Raw genomic sequence first — 22,459 nt, 5'->3', positions numbered from 1 at the left:
GCAGCCCCCATCTATATTTTTGGATTCAGCTGTGAATCCAAATGGACAATCCATCTGAATTCTTGGCACCATTTTTGCCGCAACAACAAAACTGGCCTCTCTTGCCAACAATTACCTTTTTCACATTACACAGGTAGCGCATCATTTCTCCCACATACAGGATCAGGGAGACACGATATCGTCTGCAGTCATTCCAGAACTCAGACACAGAGAACTTAGGTCTGACGACACATGTAGACCCTTGTGGGAATAAAGAGAGAGAGTGGCTTAGGTGTGGTCTTGTTGTGAGCACTGGTATAGGCAGATGCAGTTCTAAGTGCCATGTATTATATTATTGCAATGTAAGTCATATGTTGGGCTGCCTCTGGAAAGTGTTTGGAAACTTTCAGCTGGGGCAAAATTCAGCAACTAAGGGATTTGCTCTAAATGTGCAGTGAACCCTCACAGATACAAAAGCCTCCTTGCTTCTTGAGCCAGACAGCAGCTGAAACAGGGCTGGAGGATTTCGTTAAGGAGGCTGGGAACTGTAGCTCTGTCAGGGGTAAACTACTGTTTCCATGATTCTTTGGCGCAGGGGAGCAGTGCGCTTTAAAATCATGTTATGTACACAGCCTGAATATGTTTGTCTTTCACACATAGGTTTCCTGGTCCGCTTCTTCCCATGGGTGGATGAAAGAATGTTCAGAATTAAATGGTGGCAGGTGTTTTCAATGTATAAAGTGCAAATATGTGGTGAGGAAGGATCCTATGTGGAGAGAGGTTGTGTGGTGTAGTGGTTAGAGCATCAGACTAGGACCTGGGAGACCAGGGCTCTGGTCCCCACTCGCCCTGAAGATCACTGGGCAATCTTGGGCCAGTCTCTCAGTCTAACTTGAGAGTACATCTGCACTCATGGATGTGTGTATGTCTATGCACTTATCAACCCATCTCTGCCTATCACCCTCTTGCAGAGGAGGCGTGTGAGTGGACATTCCATACATACCAGCCTCCAGGCATCCTCCAACCCCAACTATGAGTGCAACTGTGTGGTACAGTGGGAGCGGGATGTAGACGATGTCCTTGGCGCGGGCCCCAAGGTGGCCTGATAGGTTGCATGCTATCAGCATCTTTCTCTGGGAAAGGATAGCAGCTTTCGGTAGCCCTTGAGGAAAAAGAGAAGGGCTCATTTAACAACCACAAATGACTCCATCCAGTGGGAAAGCGTAACATGCTGGGATCCCAATACATTCCTTCCCATGTTCACAGATTCTAGGAGCCACAGGTGAGAGCTGAGTGCAAGATGGGGACCAAAGGTGGGACAAACTGCCCCAGAAGAAGCAAACAGATTCCTCATCAAAGGCACTAAGGTAAAGGTAAAGGGACCCCTGACCATTAGGTCCAAGTCGTGGCCGACTCTGGGGTTGCGGCGCTCATTTCGCTTTATTGGCCGAGGGAGCCGGTGTACAGCTTCTGGGTCATGTGGCCAGCATGACTAAGCCGCTTCTGGCGAACCAGAGCAGCGCATGGAAACACCGTTTACCTTCCCGCCGGAGCAGTACCTATTTATCTACTTTCACTTTGACGTGCTTTCAAACTGCTAGGTTGGCAGGAGCTGAGACCGAGCAACGGGAGCTCACCCCATCGCGGGGATTCGAACTGCTGACCTTCTGATCAGCAAGTCCTAGGCTGTGTGGTTTAACCCACAGCGCCACCCGCGTCCCTTATCAAAGGCACTACCCCTCCCTTAATGACCCCATACACAAGTAGGGCAGGTAGAAGGAAGATGGGATTTCTAGACATAATTGCCCCCCTCACCCATCACTGTGACCTTTCCCCTCCTCACCTGTAGTCCCAGAGGTGAAAATATACAGGGATGTGGATTCAGCAGTTACGTTGGCTCTGAAGGAAATGGGCACAGGCTTGGCTGAGCTGGATTGGATCTGCCTAAGCAAAGCTTCCACACCCTCGGTTGGGGAGTCTTCGCTTAGGAAGAAAACTTGGACTCCTTCATTCTTTAGAGCGGGAAGGACATCATCAATGGCGGCCTTGAAATCTTCAAGAGAGCATGAAAAGAGGTGAGGTTTTTTATTGACACTTACTTCCTAACCTTAGGCACGGATATCTTCAAATACAGGCAACTCCCCATTTACGCATGTTCAATATGCATGCAATTGTATATACACACATTGCGTCAAATCCGGACGTGACCCAAAAGGTCAGCTGTTATGTACTGAGTTGAATAGGATCCAAACTGCAGCAGTCTGATTGGTCCTAGAACAATAGGATCCAAATTGCAGCAGTCTGGTCCTAGAACAATAGGATTCAGAATGCAGCAGTCTGATTGGTCCAAGAACAATGCAGCAGTATGATTGGTTGGCAGGAACCACCCAATCATGCTCCAGATATAAGTGAATCCACAACCTGATTGGCTTACAGTAGAATTCCAGAATTAACCAATCATGTGCAGCCCATTGTGTATATAAAGCAGATACTTTGAGGGGACTTTCATTCATTCCTCCTCACCACTATGAGCTGAATAAAGAGCATGAAATCACTGCGACTCTGAGTATATTTCATCAGCAAAAGAGGCGGAATGGGGTGTTTGCAGGCTTTCCCAGTTGTGTTTTCAATGGCATTCTTCTGCATTTATCCTGATTTTCTTGTGAGGTGTTTTAACATTTTCCCCTTAACCATTCCCTAATTCATTCCACACTTTCCAATGTTTTTCTCCATCACTTTCCAAGCTGCAAAAAGTGTGAATCTTTTTAAAAGTTGATTTGTTGCGCTTTGCGAACAGCGCCCTTTAACCCACTTTAATTGTGCAAGCTTCAAAGTTCCAGTATGTTCTTGAATCCCTCCCGCCAAATATTGATGGACTGGAGGTGCCCTTTGTCTTCTTGGCTAGGTCTCCTTTCCTAAATGTTAATGACTTCTGTAACTGTTCAGTGGAAAACTGTATTGAAAGGCAGGGGCACGCTAGTTTCTCACAAAAGAAATGAGAATAGTGCCTGTATAGTGCCTGGCCTCATTTCTCAGGTTCTACAAATGCTCAAAACTTACTTTTTATTGTAAAATGAAAGCATGGACTCTTGGGATTATGGTTCACCCACAGGATAACTGCTTCTCCTTGCCTCTTACCCCTTCCCAACATCCATGACAGATTCCATAATCTCTGATCAGTGGCCATGCAGTCTGGGGCAGATAGGATTTGGAGTCCAGAACATCTGTAGGCCAGAGGTCCCCTGAGGTATAGCCATGTACCTAATTGGAGCTGAGAAGCCACTGTGGATCCCTAGTCACCTGGGCAGTCAGTGAACTGGCACAAAACAGGGAGCTCTGCAAACATCAGCTGAAGGTTTATCCACTCTTACCTTTCCTCCACTCTTTCCAGCCAAGGTCTGTGCTTTGAAGCTCTGTGTCCAGGTGCCTCCCCACCCCATTTATTTATTCATTTTGCTCCAGAGCTTTTCTGTGAAAGCTTGCTCTTTAGTGCTCAATGGGAGCAAACGTCAACCCACAGAAAACCCTGATTGATGCTTGCTCTGATTCAGCTTTAAAGAATGGGTTTTTGCAGGGAAGACTTGGTGGGGGTGGGAGTATGGATCAGCCCCAAGTTAGCAAGCCTTTTTTTTGCACAGTTTGCAAAATCGAGCAATGTGACCATGCATTTTGTCTGGGACTGCAACATCAAAAGTGAGAGCAGGGAAGAAAGAGAGGATAAAAGGGGCTTATACACTTTATATACCGGTACTTTTTGCCCCACTCTTTACAGGCTCTGTGTTTGAGCCGTCCCGCCCCCCCCCCCCCAGATTTTCCTGCAAAAACCTTCTCCTCTTTAAAGCTGAATTCAGATTTTCCCTGGATTGGCGTTGGCTCAGATTGAGCACTGAAGAGCACGTTTTCACAGAGAAAACCCTGGAGCAAAAAGAAGGGCACCCAGACACGAAGCTTTAAATCACCAACCATGCCTGGAAAGAGCCAAGGAAAGGTAAGTGTGGACAAGCCCTTAGTCGCAATCTCTTCCGGATCCAGCCCAAGAAATGTTCCTGCAAGAAGAAGAGCTGCAAATGGTGCTCCCCACCGAAAAATGGCCAAGTTTTCGGGGCGCCTGAGGCAGCATATTCTACACAAACCCCTTTCCCTGGAAGCAGAAATACGATTTAAACAAATTTAACTATTCACTCCCTTTCATGACACTCAAAAGCAGCTGTCTGGGGCTGCTGCCAGGATTCCTTGCCCAGAGGAGAGCAGTGGTCAAACTGGCCTAACTGTGCAGTCCAGACATGCTTTCATTTCCCCCCTGAGGTGTAGCTATTTCCCACTAGCCAACAGTCACCATCACCTGGAGTTGTCAGTAGCACTTTGGCCTTGCAGGAGCTGAGGGCATGCAAGAGAGACTTGGCTCGGATGTTATAGTTGATACACGCCATGACACTGCCAATCTTCTCCAGTCCCATCCAGACCCAGAGATAGGCAGGGACGTTCTTGAGGAAAACAGCCACTGTTTCCCCTTCTTCCAGCCCCACATGGTCCCGGAGCACTCTGGCCAGCTGACTGCTGCGCCTGTCGATATCTCGGTAGGAATAGGTTTCATCTCCAAAGAGGACCAGGGGCTTCTCTGGGTGCTTTTGGACTTTGGCCAAGAAGAAGTCCAGTAAGGTGATGGGAGGTTTGCGGCTGAGACACCTGTGGCATTTGTATCCTGTATGAAGGACGGTGAAGAAGGAGACCACGTCCTGCCAAAAATAGGGGCTGTAAAATTTCCCCAGGTGGTAGAGAAGGATCAAGATCCCTGACACAACCGTGTTCACGTCGAGCATGGCTGGGGTCTGGCTTCAGAAGACCCAAGCTCCTGGAATCTGCAGGCACCCACTGCCTCTGGCAGGTTCCGTCTGAGAGCTGCTGAATGGAAGGCAGAAAAGCAACGAGGAACATTAAATGAGATGGAATTTAGACTCTCCCCTCCCACCAGTTCCCGCAAGCTAATAGGAGGGAACACTTGAATGTCAGTCTGCAGACAGTTAATTTGCGTGGACTGAGTTGTCTTTGGCTCACAGCACAGGGTTGGTGGCACACACAGCTCCTCTGACTTACGGTTAGTGATTATATTTCCTCTTGGATGAAGGCAGGGCTTTATTTCAGCCGGAACTCACCGGATCTCAGTTCCAGCACCTCTTAGGTGGGCTCCATTGCCATCATAAGAGGACGAGGGAGAGTTCCAACACCTCTTTTTCTATAAAAATAGCACTAGATGAGGACATTGGTGCTGTCCACGTGTGCAGTTATGGTAAAACACTCTTCTGTTTGGGTACGGCAGAGGCGCCATCTTCTCACGACAATTGAGCAGGCCCAACACAATGTCCCAATGTCAAGCGCACGTCACGTGATGTCCTGATGATGTTCAAGGAGCCAGAGACTGGCGCCAAGCACACTCTGAAGATTGAGGGGGCCTGGCCTCCTCCCAAAAATATTGGGGGGGGGGCGCCAAAACTGCTTCATCCCCTAGGAGTTGCAGTGCCTCGTGTATGGTATGCTTACAAGAGCTCAGAGTTCCAAAATGTGGGTTGATATAGAGAAAATCAAATGGACTTTCCACAGACATTTATGCATTTATTTCATTTTTTTGTCCCACCCTTGGTACCCGTAAAGGTCAGTAAGTTAGCAAAGATGGCTGCCTCTCGTTTTATACTCCGAATAAGCTTGGGAAGCAGGTTGCACTCACAAGGAGCAGCTGAGGGGCTGGGAACCTCTGGTGTTGTCAGGAACTGGGCAGAGGAGGAATAGTGGAGACCGCCTCCCCAGCCTGACCCTTCCAGAGAAGAAGTTATCAGGATGCACTTTTACTAACCAATCATAACACCAATGCCTTGTGCAGATTAAAAATGAGACAGCATTATAGTAAACACTCTATGCTAACTAGAAAGCAGGTGTGTTCTGTATGCAAACACATGAACCACAAGAATATGAAACACTAAAAACATTTGGCAAGTCCATTAAGTCCATTTGACAAGACCTATCGTCATAGGGGATCTACTGTAGGTGCAAGAAAAGATGGTGGCTTGTGTGACTTTTTAATATGACACTGCAGGACACTGTTGATTTTTCCTCTGGCTAGCCTTGCTTTTTAAGTCTTACTATGTAGTGATTACTGGAAGGGGGAGGAAACTTCTGCCTCCTATCCGGCCGTACTGTGGACCTACCTGTTTAGCAGCTGCCTAACTGCCTAGATTAGATTTCTTTTGGAATGAGGGGAGAGTTAATGGACTTGCCAGAGAAGAAGTTCAGAATTAAAACAGGGGGTTGATGGAGGTAGCAGCTCAGAGGCACATGAGGGGGAAAGCTGGGAAATCATGGGACAGCCAGAACAACACCCAGCTGAAACGTTGTCCTCAGAAGGCATTCCAGACCCTCCATCTCTCAGATTCCGGTGAGCTTTAAAAGTAGGAGAGCAAAGAGCTCAAAGACAGGGCACGTAGCAGCACCCATAGAGAAGACAATGAGAATGACGAGTGAGGAAGTGGGAGAGCAGAGATTCACTCAGGACAATGCCATTATCCAAGAGGCTGGGCTCTATAGCCTCTCTCTGCTGTAAAGATTGAAATAAAAAAAGAACGGTAAGAAACTTTCCCTTGTCTTTGTACTTTCCTGGGCAACCAGCTAGGAGCCGCTGACAGCATCCTGACATATGTGCAGGCCAAATGCTGCCCTCTGTAAACATTGCATATATGTACATCTGGTACATCTGGTTATAGGGATGAGGGGTGGTGCTGTGGGTTAAACCACAGAGCCTAGGGCTTGCTGATCAGAAGGTCGGTGGTTCGAATCCCCGCAATGGGGTGAGCTCCCGTTGCTCGGTCCCTGCTCCTGCCAACCTAGCAGTTTGAAAGCATGTCAAAGTGCAAGTCGATAAATAGGTACCGCTCCAGCGGGAAGGTAAACGGTCTTTCTGTGCACTGCTCTGGTTCTCCAGAAGCGGCTTAGTCATGCTGGCCACATGACCTGGAAGCTGTACGCCGGCTCCCTCGGCCAATAAAGTGAGATGAGTGCCATAACCCCAGAGTCGGCCACAACTGGACCCAATGATCAGGGGTCCCTTTACCTTTACATCTGGTTATGGCTATGTCAAGGGCTGTAGTGCAGTGGCAGAGCCTTACATACAGAAGGCCTCAGGTTTAATCCCCAGAATCTCCAGATATAGGGCTGTGAGAGACCCCTGCCCGAAACCCTGGACAGCTCCTGCAGTCAGTGTATGGTAGGCAATACTGAGCTAGATGGACCAGTTGTCTGATTTGGTATAAAGCAGCTTCTGATCTGCTCCTTGCAAGCTCCAGCTCAGTGCAGCAGCCCCAGCTACAGCTCCTGTCACATGTACACCCCCTGGAAAAAAAACCATCCAGTCCCCCTTTCAGTATATTCCTTCATCCCCCTGCCCTATCTTCCTAAAGCCCTCCAGCCTACGTTTTTACACCCATCCTATATCTATCTAGCTCTATCTACCGATGACTGGGTGTGGCTGAAATTCTCTGTGCACTGACTCAGAAGAATGCTCTGAGATGACAGTGGCCTTTTCCAGCATCTCTGGAAAACCACCACTTTTGGACCACATTCCAAGACCATGCCATGTCTGGAACCCTACTGAAATGAAGCACCGATCCTAGTTCTTTTGTTGTTCCAGATGCGCAACGATCTGGTCCTATCATTAATATTATTTATTAAATCCATTTGAAGTTCACAGGGTGGTTCACAACATAAAAATACAAAAGGAGAACACAAACTAATGAGAAGACGACGTGATGTTTCCTCCATGAGGTTCCAGCCTAGAAGCATGAAGACCACACTGTGCTTTCTGTGGCTGGTTCACCTGAATTTAAGTGGCAGCATTTAAATCTGTTGCCATCAATTGTGGCCAATTCCAGACTGTAGCTATTTTGTGGGTGGGATTCCATCCTATACCAGCAAATTGAGGTTGTGCAATTAAAGCAGATTTGATTATCTTGTGCAGCAAGCCTGCTTCAAACAAACAAACACAAATCCCGAACTTTTGGTAAGGGAAGTGACAGGGAAATGCACTGGAAACGGCAGAATAGCAATTGTTTGATGCGATGTCTGCACAAACTTTGCGAAAACGAATAGGGTGGGATGAATGCTCCACAAACATATTGCCTGGAAGATCTCTGCAAATGACACACAGATATCTCCCTGCAACAAACGCAAAAGTGGCAACTGGCGAAGATTGCTTCCTGCACAGGTTAACATTAATCCCTGGACCACATTTGTACATGTGTGCACAGCTACATGCAAATGTGTGATAACACACAAAAACATTCCAGTGGGTAGGGAGCAGAGGACCCCGGTGACAGCCTCATGTATGTAGTTTGCAATATATACATTGCAGAGCAAATGTGTTGTGTGAACACAGAAGGACAAAGTCTACAGGGGAAAAGAAAAACCAGGCACTCCTTTAAAAAACAACAACAAAAGGTCCTCCAAACTAACTTGTGCAGGATTCTCAAGAATTCATGGAGATGCATGCATGCCCTTCCCAGACAAAAGCCAAAGTGTTCAGTGCTCTAGTTGTTCTTGGGTTTCCTGTGCTACTAAGGACAGCTAAAGAGGCATTCACAGCTTCAGTTTCTTCTCTGCAATGGCACTGAAGATCTGCTGAGTCATTGGCACATAACTTTTTTCCAGGTCATCTAGGAAGAAGAGAGGGTCCCTGATGATGACAGGGTCAAATCCTTCCTTCACCAGTTGACTTTTGAGCTGCTTAAAAGTGCCTGTGGTCTCCAGCATGTCCTGTGTGAAAAAGGGCACTGGGGTGAGTACAGAAGCATGAATGACGCCCCACCTGTAATCATCTCAGGCAGGCAAGCAAGCCCTGGTAAGAAGTAATGACTCTCCGGCAGTTTTATGTTACGTTTACTTATAAAAAACACATCCAGAGCATGGCTTCTCGCCTGCTCGCATTGATGATAGTTGGTCAGTCTGAATCTCCACCCCTTTCACAGCAGGAAGGACGTCAAATTCCAGCCCTTCCTCTCTTGCCCATCTGTTGTCCTCTGACCTTATCCATTCTCCTAGAACGGGGACTGAGAGGCTGGCCTTCCCCCTTCCACTCGACACACTCTCAGTCCTCTGCTTATCTGCTGATTGCCTAGCAACACTCTGGCTGCCTCCTAACTCTCCCGCTTCTTGAGAGCTAACAGGTAACAGGGTTTAGTGAGCAGGAAGAGGCGGTGGCAGAGAGAAGTCCGGAATCAGAAGCAGGAAAGGAGGGAGGCCAAGAAGCAGAGATAGGACAGGCTGGTGAAGAAGCACAGGTGTCTCCCCCTCCTGCTGCGACCCGTTCCTTTCCTCACTAGTATCTCAGAACCAGGAGAGGCATGAAGCGGGAGGAGCAGAGACAGGCAGGCAGGCACAGTCTCATATTGCTTGCTGGAAGAGGAGGTGACATAGACAGCTGTGGGAAGGCAGGGACCTTCATTCTCCGCCACTGCCTCACGGAGGCAAGACCTACTGAAGAAGAGTTGGTGTGCTTTTTAGGCTTGGCGCTCCTGCGCAGATCCTGTTTTTTTGTACCAAAGAGTTAATTTCACATACTCCATGTGATTTACTGAAGGCTCACTCCTGACAGCTAACAGCATTAATAATACAGACTAAAGAGTGATGCAACAGAGCAGCACCTTACCCGGATGCGAATGAAGCGAGGTATAGCATAGTTTGGCAAGCAGTCCTTGGCATGGGCATACACCTCCTTCCCATCAAAGGGCAGCCCATCCTTCAGGCATATGGATGCCATCCCGATCTTTCCTTCGTGTCCTGGAACAAACCAAAAAGAGGAATGTTTTAAGGGCATTGCCACACGTTGCACACAAACGAGGATAAAAGACAGCCCCAATGGGGGTTTCTTCTAGGGGGGCTTCCAGATGTGGCAGCATCCCCATCACAGCTGTTCTGTCTTAAACTGGAAGCGGAAGCAGAGCTCTGCTTCCAGAAAACTAACACTCTGTGGCCAAGTGTGCAGCCTTCATTTCCTCTGCCCCAAATGTTGGAGGGGGACAGTTTTCACTGGGACCATTATTTGTGTGAGAAAGGGTGAAATACTACTTCTCCCTGCTCCCTCTGCACTTCACACACGCGCACACAATTATTTCTGTGTGCGGAGGGAGAAAAAGAAAGGACCCAAAGGCAGTGTTAAAGAAGAGGGCTAAAGTAGGGGCAGGGGGCCCTGTGGATCTCCATATGTTGTTGGGCTGCTGCTCCTGTCATCCTGATCACTGGGCATGCTGACTGGGGCTGATGGGTTAGAGTCCAATAGAATCTGGAGGGCTGCAGGTTCACCATCTCAGGATTAAAGCAGTAGAATTAATTCCTAGAGAGGAAATAGACAATAGAGAAGGAAATGGTTCTACTGCCATGCCTAGCCCTGACCTGGTAAATGTAGAGTCCTCAGAGGGTGAACAAACGTAGAGTCCTCAGAGGGTGAACTCCAAGGACTTTGAGGAGTACGCACGGTCTCTTAGAACTAGCACTGAGGATCCCCTTGAGGGATCTTCTCAGGGAAGGCCTGCTGAAAAACCCTTGGTGGTATCAAAGGAAGAGTAGGAGCCGCCACCACCCCAGTCCTCAAGAACACCAGCATTGAAAGATCTGGGTCTGAGGGAACACTTTTGGTGGACTTGTAAAAGAGTAAAAGTGTATTGGGAAATGATCCATAACAAACTGAAAAATATGTTTAAAAGTACTCCCCCCCAAAACAACAACAACAACAACAACAACAACAACAACAACAACAACAACAACAACAACTCCAGAGTCCTTTCTGTTGGGGATAATTCAGACTGAAATTCCCAGGTGTCAAAAAAGGTTATTTATGTAGGCCACTACTGCGGCCCATGTTTTGTTAGCCCAAAAATGGAAAATGAGCAAAGTCCCAACTAAAGAAGAGTGGCAACTTAAGTTGTCAGAATATGTGCAGCTTGCAGACATACAGAAGAAGAGAACAAGAAGAACATACATTTAGAGAAGACTGGAAAACCTTTACTGAATATATGGGAAATAACTGCGTACATTTGAAAATGTGGGCAGCATTAAGATAAATTCAACAGTGTAAATAAGTTATGATGCATGTAATAATGGAATACTGAATGGTATAGTTTCTGTAAAATATGCAGGAATTTATGATATGTAAAATGAACCATGGAAAGAGAAGAAGGGAAGTCATTGGTATGTCAAGGATGTATAAATGAGTATTTTAAATCGTAAAACAGAAAATTTGTGTGTGTGTGTGTGTGTGTGTGTGTGTGTGTGTGTGTAAGATCCAGGTCTGTGGCTGAAGAGCAATGACGTAGCATGTGTGTGACATAAAAATTCGGCACCCCTTCACCTCTCCACTTCTGTTGTTTGTCGTTGTTGTGGTGCCCCCTACAGGCACCCTCTTGATTCAGTGCCCAGTGCGGGCGAACCAGTCTCGCTCCCCTAAATGCACCTCTGCTACAGACTCAGAGTCAACACACAGCTCATGAGTAAAGAGTCTCCCGAGCCTTTTAGTTGCTGGAAAAGCCACTTCTGCTCTTCAGAGGAGGTGACGTTGCGGGCTTCACAGCCCCACCACGCACGCGGTGGGTGGAGGCCAGCCCCCGCGCGATTGGGGGGATTGCCAGCCGCGTCACCCCCTGGTAGGCCAATCGGCTGGTTCAGGTGGCATGGCCTGCCCTATATGTTTGGTTTTCCCACCCTCCCACCCTATAAGGTTTTGTTCTTTGACCTTGCTATGGACCTTGGTTGGTCACCATTGAGGGGCCTGGTAGGAATTTTTCCACTTGGCAAATTGGCACCAGCCACTTGATTTTCACCTACCTCGTAGCAATTGTCATAACTTGCCAGGTATTGGCGGTTAGGCATTGGTATATTTCTGTAGATGGAAGAGGGGAGGTAATGCCATCACCTGCCCTGCATATTGAAGGGTAGTCCGGTAAAGGATTCCGGGGGGTGTGGCCCTGTCCGAAGCCTGGGGAGCTGAGGGCCTAAGGCACGCCCCCTATCGGTGACCCCAGGGGAGTTAATAGTTGATGTGCATCAGCAGGACTCCTTCTACTGGTGGTTAACCCTTCCCAGACTTCAAGCAGACGGGCTGAAGTCAGATATAGTCAGTTAGAACCAATGCCTAAGCCAATACCACTCATCACGTGTAACCAATAAAGCTGTGGCCTTTTTTAGCCCATTAACCTTAATAATTGTGTCGTGTGTCATTATTTCCACTTGGGGGCGGGAACTCGCCACGCAACAGCACAGGTCTCCGGCTCCTGATTCTAGTTCCTGCAGCTTGCCTGAACTCCCTGCGCTATTAGCCTTGGATTGTTGCCTGATGTTGCTTCTGGTTTATACCTTGGACCTTGGCTGACTCTCCATGCTTGACCTTGGTTTGTTTGCACTGTGCTCCATCTGCAACCCTGTCCCTGCTGGGGAGTGCTTTGCTATTTGATATCTTCTAGGACTGGGCACCCACTGGAGAGTGGCATAAGCCAGGAAATGGCTACAACAATCTATACAAGCCATAACCCAGTAGAACAGCAGCATTACAGGCCATCTACATCTGGGGAAAATTGCACAGTATTCTATGGAATTTTCTTAATTGTTATTAAGTCAGATTTTCTGAGATTTGAAAGAAAAATGGAAGCTGGACAGGGATCAAACAAGAGGATGTTGTTGCAGGAAACTGCAATATAAAACTTATCGCATTAAAAAAAAGTGCTTGTGTCCTGGTGCAGGGACGCGGACTTATAAAAAATATTGGGGGGGGCCCGTGAAAGCTCATGAATAATAAATAAGCTCATGAATATGCAAATAAAGTGGCGCCGCCTCCTCGTGCTGCGCCTATTAATCAGCTCCGAAGGAAATTGGGTGGAGCTTTTGCTCGGGAGGGAGGACAGGAGGCATGCAGGCAGCCCGACCCTGTGCATTTTGGGCTGGGGGAGGGGCGGCGATGGCGCTCTGCTGGAGGGGCGCCGGAGATTATTGGGGGGGGGCAGAGCCCCCCCAAACGAATTTTTGAGGGGGCTCGGGCCCCCTCAAGCCCCATGGAGTCGGCGCCTATGTCCTGGTGCTTCACTTGTCACAACTAACTGCTCTAGACGTGCAACAGTTGCAGACATTTGTCCTGCACCCTGATGTGCAAATGGACCCTCCTTCAGCAGTAAATAATAAAACATGTTAATGTTGCTTTGGGGAAATTGTATTCTGTGAACATTGTTTCTTTACCTACTCCTAGACTATACGGAGAACCCAGTATGGCTCATTCTTTTTCTTGCCAAGTGAGTTTTCTCTTTCAGATTGTTTTTCTCCTTCACATATTCCCACCCACCCTTATGCATATAGATTTTGTAGTTGTGAAATTACTATCATCTCCTTCTGCTATTTCAGAAGCTAGCTTAGACACCTGCTTTCCAGGCTGCTTTTCTTTTATTGCATTTACAGGGAGGCTGGAAGTTATGGTTTTATCGTATGCTTGGGATTCAATATACATGCCACGAAATAATTAATTAAATAGGCTTGTAAATAGCCACTGGCCTGGGCTTGCCGGTGGGACAGTAAAAATTGCTTGTTGGCAACCAAGTAGAGAACATGTTGTAAATAGCAAAGAAGTTGGTTCTGGTCTTTCTGGCTTTTAGCTATGTCACAAATAACCACATTCTCTACATTAGAGGGGAAATGATCAGTCCATCTTGCACCCTGGGAGGTGAATGGATTTTTGCTCCCGCAAACATTTTCATTGTCCACAGTACAACTCAGAATAGATAAAAGGGTTACATCTGAATATGTCTGCCTGTAGCACAAGGCAGTATGTGGACTAGAGAGAAAGATTAACCTAACTGGCATCTTGATCTCAAATATTTGTGCTAGCATAGCTGCCAGTGGTGCAATGTAATGGTTTGTGACTTTGCTCTGATCGTTGTGGGAGCCCTTCTAAGTAGTGGAGTAGGAAACCTGGAAATAGTGCCAACGTATTTCACATCTGGCAACCAATACGCCCCTTTGGTTTCAGATAATACAGGGGTAGATGAATCTAAAAAGCCCGGGACACAAATTTTCACAGCCCTCTAGTGGCTATGGTGGCTCATTTACCAGAAGTGAGGTATTTCGTGTTAACTCTGGAAGAGTAGACTCAGTTCTGACCAGACTAAGCCTTCTGATCTATATTTTGCCCTAGGAGGCTTAGTTTGGTCAGAATTGAGTCTGCGCTTCCAGAGTTAACACAAAATGCATTACTTTTGGCAAATGAGCCATCATAGCCGCTAGAGGGCCGTGAAAATTCATGTTGCAGGCTTTGTAGATTTCTCTACCCATGTGCTATCTGAAACCAAAGGGGCCCATTAGTTGCCAGATGTGTGTTTCTTCCAGCTCTCCTTCCCACTGTAGGTAGCAAAACATATATTAGCTAGCAAAACACATTTCACACATGTCACCAGAGACCTGCCTTCCAGCTTCTCTTGCACTCTTTGCGCCACTGACGGTATTAATGTGGGACTAATAGAAAGGGAGAAGGGCCATTAGGAAAAGGAAGAAGAAGTGGTATAATTTGTGGCCAGGGCAGGTTTTTTGTTTGTGTTAAAAGCTGATGCAATCTATCAATGTGAAAGTGTTGCATATTACATTCACTGCCTTGTATCTCTTCAGTGGAGAAGCAGCATATAAAAATAGAGCAGCATTTTGAAATAAACACTGTTGACCTAACGGATCTAACTGGGATTCCTGCATTGCAGAGGTGTGGACTAGATGACCGCTGGGATCCCTTCCAACTCTGCGATTCTAAATCTCTGTTCAGCACGTTCTGCAGATCCATCATAAAGAGAGTGAACAAAGTGCGGCTATTCCACAATGAATGCCCAGTGTGGAAGCATTGTGGGTGAAGGACATTTTTTCAGTGGAGGGGGAGCAGAGGCGAGCTGCCAGCCATACCTTCCAGGGCAGATGGGAGCTGGAGTCCAGTGACATTTGGGGCAGCATAGGTTCCCCACCTCTGGTTTAGACACCTTGTGCTCTATAGACCGTGGGACTCACAGGCACTTCAAACCATGACTGGAAATGGTGCCAGTGTCCAAAGATGGTGGGTACAATGGCTATCCTCAATACCTCTTCCCTTAGCCTGCTGCTGTGGAGCCGATCTCCTGATGCCACAGATGCTAACTCTGGCTGCCCAAAGTTGCATTTAAGAATGGCACTTCAGGACCCACCTGGCACCGGCACACCATAGACACTGGCTTCCTGAACCGACTCCAGCGCTGCCAAGGTTGTCTCAACCTCCGTGGTGGCCACATTCTCCCCTTTCCAGCTGTAGAGAGAGGTGAACAGTTACCATTTGGGGAGAAGAGCATGCCCATTATGTTAAAAGCAACCACCACAGCATTTCTTTCCCGCTCTTGAGTGTTCAAAGTGCTTTGTGTACAATATTTTGCCGTAATCTGTAAATCTGTGGAGGGTGGCAGGAAGGTGGGGGCAGAGTTGGCACACTCCTGTGTGCTCGCCCCTCAATGTCTGTCCATTTAAGACCCATAATAAAACAGTGGAATAAACCAAAGCAGGCACACATCCCTGCTTCTTCCTACACCTTCTGCTACCTCAGAGTCAGCAAGAGAGCAAGCAGCAACAGCGAGAAGGAGGAAGAATAGGACCAGGTAGTGGGGTAGGAGAGCTGGGGTGGGGGTAGGGAATTCACATCCAGCAACCAATGTGCCCCTTTGGTTTCAGATACGACATGGGCAGATGAGTAAAAAATCCAGGACCCAAATTTCCACAGCCCTCTCGTGGCTGCGGTGGCTCATTTACCAGAACTGATGTATTTAATGTTCACTCTGGAAGTTTATACTTGATTTGGACCAAACTAAATCTCCTGGTGTGTATTTTGCTAATGCTAAATACATTACTTCTGGTAACCAAGCCAGCATAGTTGCTAGAGGGCTGTGAAAATTTGTGTCCCAGGCATTTTAGATTTGTCTACCCATGTACTATCTGAAACCAAAGGAGTGCATTGGTTGCCAGATTTGAAATATGTTGGCATTCCTTTCAGCTCTCCTTCCCCACTAAGGAGGCTCCCAGGATCAGCAGTGGGGCTTTCACATGAGGTGTGGGTCTCAGCAACAATCTGACAGTGTTCATTGCAGATCAGAACCAGAAACTTCCTGGCACATTGCTTGTTTTCCTGCCTCCTTTCAAAATCACAATATGAATGATCTCTGTACAGAATAAGGACATTTACAGTACATGTGTTTCTGTCATCTTTCTCCCTGAGGGTTCGTCCACACTTCCACTTGAAAGCACAAGGCTCAGCAGTTTTCTGCTTGTGCCATACTTTCTGGGCATGGGTTCGAGTGATTTTGCCTTTGCCCTGTCATTTCCCCCGGAAAACCCACTCTTTAGTGATAAATCGGAACAAACAGCAATCGTGGAAAATCCAGTTGCATTTGGTGCTAAAGATTGAGTTTCCGCAAGGGGTGGAAGCGGACAGAAGTGGGGCAAACGGAGGCAAGGACAAACCCTGAGATTCAAATTGTGGGTCTTTTTGCACCAACAGCCAGATCTCCTGTTTTTTCCCCCTCAACCATTTGCTTTGAGGGCTGCTGGGTATATTGCAAAGCAAAGGGGCAGTGAGACGGCAGCCAAGCAGAAATCTGCATCTATGAATATAAATGAGCAAATGCAAATCTCATGCAGGCTTCTGTCAGGGGCCTGTCCCCGAGACATTTCAGTACTCCCCCTGCTTCTAAATATACCTTGCATAGATTTGCACGGTGTTATATGCTATACCTGCCATAATGCCAACAACAGATATACCGTATTTTTCCGTGTATAAGACTAGGTTTTTTAACCAAAAAAAAAAAGGTTTAAAATTGGGGCTCGTCTCATACATGGGTAGTACTGAGGGGTGTTTTCTTAATTTGGAGTCCCCTGCAAAAGGGTGCATCTTAGACATGGGGGCGTCTTATACACGGAAAAATACGGTGTATATCATCTGAAACTGCAACCTTGGCAGACCAAGTGCAGCAGATCCCACCCCACCTGGAGAGGTGGGACTCACCGGAAAGTGTCTCCTACCCGGTCCTGAAAATACAGAAAGCCATCATGGTCTTGCATCAGGAGGTCACCACTGTTGAAGTAGCAGTCTCCTTTGGTAAAAACATCCCGGAGAATCTTCTTCTCCGACTTCTGTCGGTCTCCTGCGTAGCCAGAGAACGGGGTATGGCTAGTGATCTTGGCCACCAGTAAACCCGTCTCACCTTGGAAGGGAAGGAAGGAGAACCTTGGTAATTCTGTCCTATTTCCCCATGCCCCATAACAAATCAACACAGTGGTGAAATTGACTGGACCAGACTACTCTAAACAATTACACTCATAAAGGACAATGTTTTTAGAGTACAGGAGCTGAATGGAAAAGGTAGCTTTGCATGCCTTCCCCTTGAAGTTTACCCCTCACAGAGCTACCATTCCCAGCATCCCCCAACTAACTACAATACCCAGAGTTCTTTTACGGAAAGAATGCATTTTGAATGTTCTTTAAAAGTATAGTGCGTACACAAAAGTGCTTTTACCCCTTTAGAACATTACTGGTCTTAAAATAAACTGGATAGTTCCTTAAAAAGAACAAAACTCTTTAAATCTTCATTTGTTTCTGAGTTGGTTCAGAATATTATTATTAATTTATATATAATTTATTTATACCCCATCCATCTAGCTGGTTTTCCCCAGCCACTCTGGGCTGCTCCCAGCAGAATATTAAAAACACGATAAAACATCAAACATTGAAAACTTCCCTAAACAGGGCTGCCTTCAGATTTCTTCTAAAAGTCAGATAGTTGTTTATTTCCTTGACATCTGATGGGAGGGCATTCCACAGGGCAGGTGCCACTACCAAGAAGGCTCTCTGCCTGGTTCCCTGTAACCTTACTTCTCCCAGTGAGGGAACCACCAGAAGACCCTTGAAGAAGGACCTCAGTGTCCAGGCTGAGCGATAAGGGTGGAGTTGCTCCTTCAGGTATACTGGGCTGAAGCCGTTTAGGGCATTAAAAGTCAGCACCAACACTTTCAATTATGTTCGGAAACATACTGGGAGCAAATGTAGGTCTTTCAGGACCGGTGTTATATGGCCTCAGCAGCCACTCCCAGTCACCAGTCTAGCTGCTGCATTCTGGATTAACTGTAGTTTCTGGGTCACTTTCAAAAGTATCCCCACATATTTTATATTTAATCATTTGTAATTCACTTTTGAGTTCTCTTGGGAAAAAGACATTCCAGAAATTCTATAGACAATCTTAAAAAAAATTAAAAATCTTCCTGTAATGCGCCTAAGAGTTTTGTGGACTGGGCAATTCATATGTAAAATTAGTGCTTGTATGTGATGCTGGACCCAAACACACACACACGCTGAAGTGAGAAACCAAAATTCTGAAGTCAAGAGTGCTGAGAGATGTTAGGAGACCCCATACAGAGCTACAGTTCTCAGCACCCTTGCAAAACCACAGCTCCCGCGATTCTTTGGGGGCAAGCCATGGCTTTTAAAGTGGCATAAGAGTGCTTTAAACCTATGGTGTGGATGTAAATGTACGCTTGTTTTATTACCTGTGGCCACTGGGATGCAATATCCTTTCTCATCCCTCACCGGCTCATCCTGGTCAATGTTATATTGAATCAGTTCGAATTTTGCCAGTTTCTGAAGGGGAACAGATAGCATGAGATGATAAGGCATAAGATAGCATAAGATGATAAAGCATTAGATGATAAGGCATAAATTCAAGGCAAGCATGTTATAACACCAGGATCATAAAGCATTTTATGGAACCATAGAACTACAGGAAGGGACCCAAAGGGTCATTGAGTCCAACGCCCTGGAACCACAGCTAGGATCATTGACCTCAAGCAAAGATAACCAGTGGCCCACAGGCCAGAGCCAGTTCCTTGGCACCTGACTGTGGCTTCTCCTCCTTGGCACCGCTGCTCTCCTCAGCACTGCCCCTGGAAAGCGAGCGTTGCACAGATCCGGACAGAGCCACCTCAAGCTCCTTCAACCAGCAACACCAACTTCCCCCAAACAGTGTGGTAGGAGAGCTTAGTTTGTGTCCTGCGCGTTTTAGACTTGTCTACCCATGAACTTTCTGAAACCAAAAGGGCCTATTGGTTGCCAGATGTGAAACACCGTACTTTCCCATGTATAAGACGACCTTTTCTTCTGTAAAATAAGATGTAAAAACGGGGCGCATCTTATAAACGGATAGTGCATAGGGGGAATGAGCGATCGGTTGCAGCCGCGTACTGCAGCTTGTCAGTGGCAATTTGGTGGGTGATTGGTGGCTGTGGCAAGGGCTGCTGTGGATTGGCTGCCGCTGTGGCAATTGGATGTTCGAATGCCGGCTGCTGTTTGTGAGCGGGCAGACGCTTGCAGGCTTCTGCAATGCGAGCGATTTTCTGGGTTAGTGATTTACTGCATCCCCCCCCCCCCCCAAAAAAAGCTCCACAACTCTGGTCAATCCTCCGCCAAAAAGCTCCACAACTCTGGACCATCTCCCCCATTTTCTTAATTTTGAGTCCCCCAAAATAGTGTCTTATACACAGGGGCATGTTATACACAGAAAAATATGGTATGTTGGCATTACTTTCTGAAACCAAGAGGCCAGAGGGAGAGTAACTGCTTGTGCTAAACTGGGCAAAGGTGCGCTCAACATCTCTGGCCGGTGTTGGGTAAAGCTGCGTTTTCTGCCCTTCTCTCAAAAACATCAAAAAAGATGCCACCTGGGAAAGCTCTTGGAACTTTCTACAAGCCTACGTCACTTTAGCTATCATGACTCCCCCTCCCCAGGAATTCTGGGAATTGTAGCTTGGTGAGAGTGCTGGGGATTATTCGTTAAGAGGAACCTAGCTGCATGCCGCCACTCACAGAACTACAGTTCCCAGAGTTCCTCTTGGGAGGGGTGATTATTAAACTAAGTCACCTTATGCACATTTATTTGCTTTTCAATCGAGGTAATAAATCACTGTAAGGTTTTCAATTGAAAATAGTTCAAAGTTCAGGACTGAACGGATTAACTTTACACAGTTGTGTGAAGCTTGTGGGGTTAGCAGATTTTTCATTCTGTTGCCCTGGACTTTGGAACCTGCTCTTTGATTTTAGTTTATCTAAGCAGGTGCTCCAGCAAAATGTTGCAACATGAAGTTTAGGACTCCAGCCAGCCATGCCCTTTTTCAGGGCATTCCATTCCATTCCCTCTCCCTGCTGGTTTACGATTCTCCCCACTCCACTCTCAAAAACAACCTGTCATAATTCTCTACCCGAAGTGTATGCAGAGCCCTCATTGGACTCTTTCCCCCCAAAAAATGTTTCTCTTTTTTTTGTACTTCTACAAACCTTGGAGTTCCTGGGTACCTGCTGATACATCTTCCTTGTTTGTGTGAGTACTGCCACTTTGGCTTCAGAAGCAACCACACTTAGAAAATTGAGTTTACTATTACTACAGCTGTACCTTGGAAGTTGAACAGAATCCGTTCCGGAATGGAAACCAAGGCGCAACTTCCGATTGGCTGCAGGAAGCTCCAATCAGAAGCTGTGGAAGCCCCATTGGATATTCGCCTTCCAGAAATAGTTCGCAAATCAGAACAGTCACTTCTGGGTTTGCGTCGTTTGGGAGCCAAAATGTTCAAGAACTAAGCTGTTTGAAAACCAAGGTACAACTGTGTAGACAAGTAGGATCCGCAACAAAATGTTGCAGCACGGGTTGCTCCCTGTTCAGGATTCCAGTCACTGCGCTCCATTTCCTCAAGATAGTGACATCTTCCCTCTTCTATGTGGGGGGAGACATTTTAACAACATAACCAATGGCACTGGCAGCCTGAACATCAGCAATAGAGGGAATTATGATGGCAGCATTTACAATACATGATATAATGTAACAGAGAAAAGAGTTCGCTAACTTTGCGACTGTCTTGCATTATCTCTCCCCCCCCCCACCCTCAATCCATCCATATTGAATTGGCTGGCGTTTTCCTGTTGCTATATTCATATACAGTGGTACCTCTGGTTGCGACCGGGATCCGTTCCGGAGGCCCATTCGCAACATTAATAGAACGCAATCCACAGCGGCACGTCTGCACACATGCAGGTTGCGATTCACCACTTCTGTGCATGCACGTGACATCATTTTGCGTGCCTGCACATGCACGAGTGGCGAAACCTGGAAGTTACCCTTGCTGGTACTCCCGAGTCGCTGCAGGACGCAACCTGAAGAAACATGTCATGAAGCAAACATAACATGAAGTATGACTGTATTAATTGGAAACATTTTCCGGCACACTTTGTAACGCATTATTGTGAAATGTGCTTGATCAAAATAAAAAAAAAATGCACTTAGAAGTACCAGGTGCCAAAACATGATTTAGCAACATCATGATGCGGGGCCAAGTTCAGCTCAATGGCTATTTCCCCCCCCCCTCTCTCTCTCTCTGTCTCTCTCATAGGACTCCTGTGACTTAAGCCCTGCATCTCAAACAGACATGGCAAGGGGTTAAATTTTTCCCATCCCTGTATCAGACGTGCCAGGAACAGCTTCACCTCCAAGGCTTCTTGTTTACTGCACAACTCTTCAAAGGACAAAAGCCCTCATCTCGGAATATCTCGTGGGACTCTTACCTTTGCACACGAGGCTGCATTCCAGCCAGGCAAAGATCAAAGGTTTCTAGAAGCAGCCCCCACCCCCCATTAAAAAAATACCCATATCTCGCCATCCTCCATCCATGAAAAGAGCAGGCATTATCATAGTACAGTAAGGACACTCCAGTGGGGTAAAACCACATGAGGAGGCTGAAGCCCTTGAACCAGAATAACAATAAAGGAAAGGAACAGAAGAAAGTCTCTCATCCCTAGCCAAAAGGTGATTAAGACTAAGAAGGCACCAATGGTGCCAAGATCCCTGCAAACAATAAAGGTAAGATAATGGTGAAGGACCCCTGGACAGTTAAGACCAGTCAAAGGTGACTATGGGGTTGTGGCACTCATCTCGCTTTCAGGCCAAGGGAGCCAGTGTTTATCCACAGACAGCTTTCCGGGTCATGTAGCCAGCAGGACTAAACCGCTTCTGGCACAATGGAACACCGTGATGGAAACCAGAGCGCATGGAAACGCCATTTACCTTCCCGCCACAACAGTACCTATTTATTCACTTGCACTGGCATGCTTTTGAACTGTTAAGTAGGCAGGAGCTGAGACAGAGCAATGGGTGCTCACTCCGTTGCGTGGATTCAAACCACCAACCTTCCAATTGGCAAACCCAAGAGGCTCAGTGGTTTAGACCATAGCACCACCTGCATCTAGCAAACAGTACGGACAGTGCTTTCCTCCCTAGAAAAATATTTGCCGGTACTCAGCATGAAATTGTTACATAGGTGCCACACTTTTCAACAAAAAACCCCCAAGAGCTGCTGGTACTGTGTACCCTTGAGT

General features: G+C 46.9%; 1 protein-coding gene across 1 annotated transcript in view; it reads right to left on the bottom strand.

The window, feature by feature from the left end:
• LOC310692553 (uncharacterized protein) overlaps positions 1 to 22,459 on the bottom strand; it is a 56,126-nt gene that overhangs the window by 16,939 nt on the left and 16,728 nt on the right. Inside the window, exons 6-14 of the mRNA XM_083473501.1 lie at positions 18,592 to 18,682; positions 17,054 to 17,252; positions 15,213 to 15,310; positions 9,668 to 9,798; positions 8,600 to 8,775; positions 4,322 to 4,812; positions 1,823 to 2,032; positions 983 to 1,141; positions 116 to 240 (exon numbers count right to left, since the gene is read on the bottom strand). Of these exons, the coding sequence (XP_083329627.1) occupies positions 116 to 240; positions 983 to 1,141; positions 1,823 to 2,032; positions 4,322 to 4,812; positions 8,600 to 8,775; positions 9,668 to 9,798; positions 15,213 to 15,310; positions 17,054 to 17,252; positions 18,592 to 18,682 (1,680 nt within the window). The remainder of the gene's footprint in view (positions 1 to 115; positions 241 to 982; positions 1,142 to 1,822; positions 2,033 to 4,321; positions 4,813 to 8,599; positions 8,776 to 9,667; positions 9,799 to 15,212; positions 15,311 to 17,053; positions 17,253 to 18,591; positions 18,683 to 22,459) is intronic.

The sequence above is a fragment of the Podarcis liolepis genome, assembly GCF_965112155.1.
Source record: "Podarcis liolepis genome assembly, chromosome: 13".
NCBI classification, from domain to species: domain Eukaryota; kingdom Metazoa; phylum Chordata; class Lepidosauria; order Squamata; family Lacertidae; genus Podarcis; species Podarcis liolepis.
The sequence above is the reverse complement of the archived record's forward strand: the minus strand, read 5'-3'. Positions and strand labels throughout refer to the sequence as shown.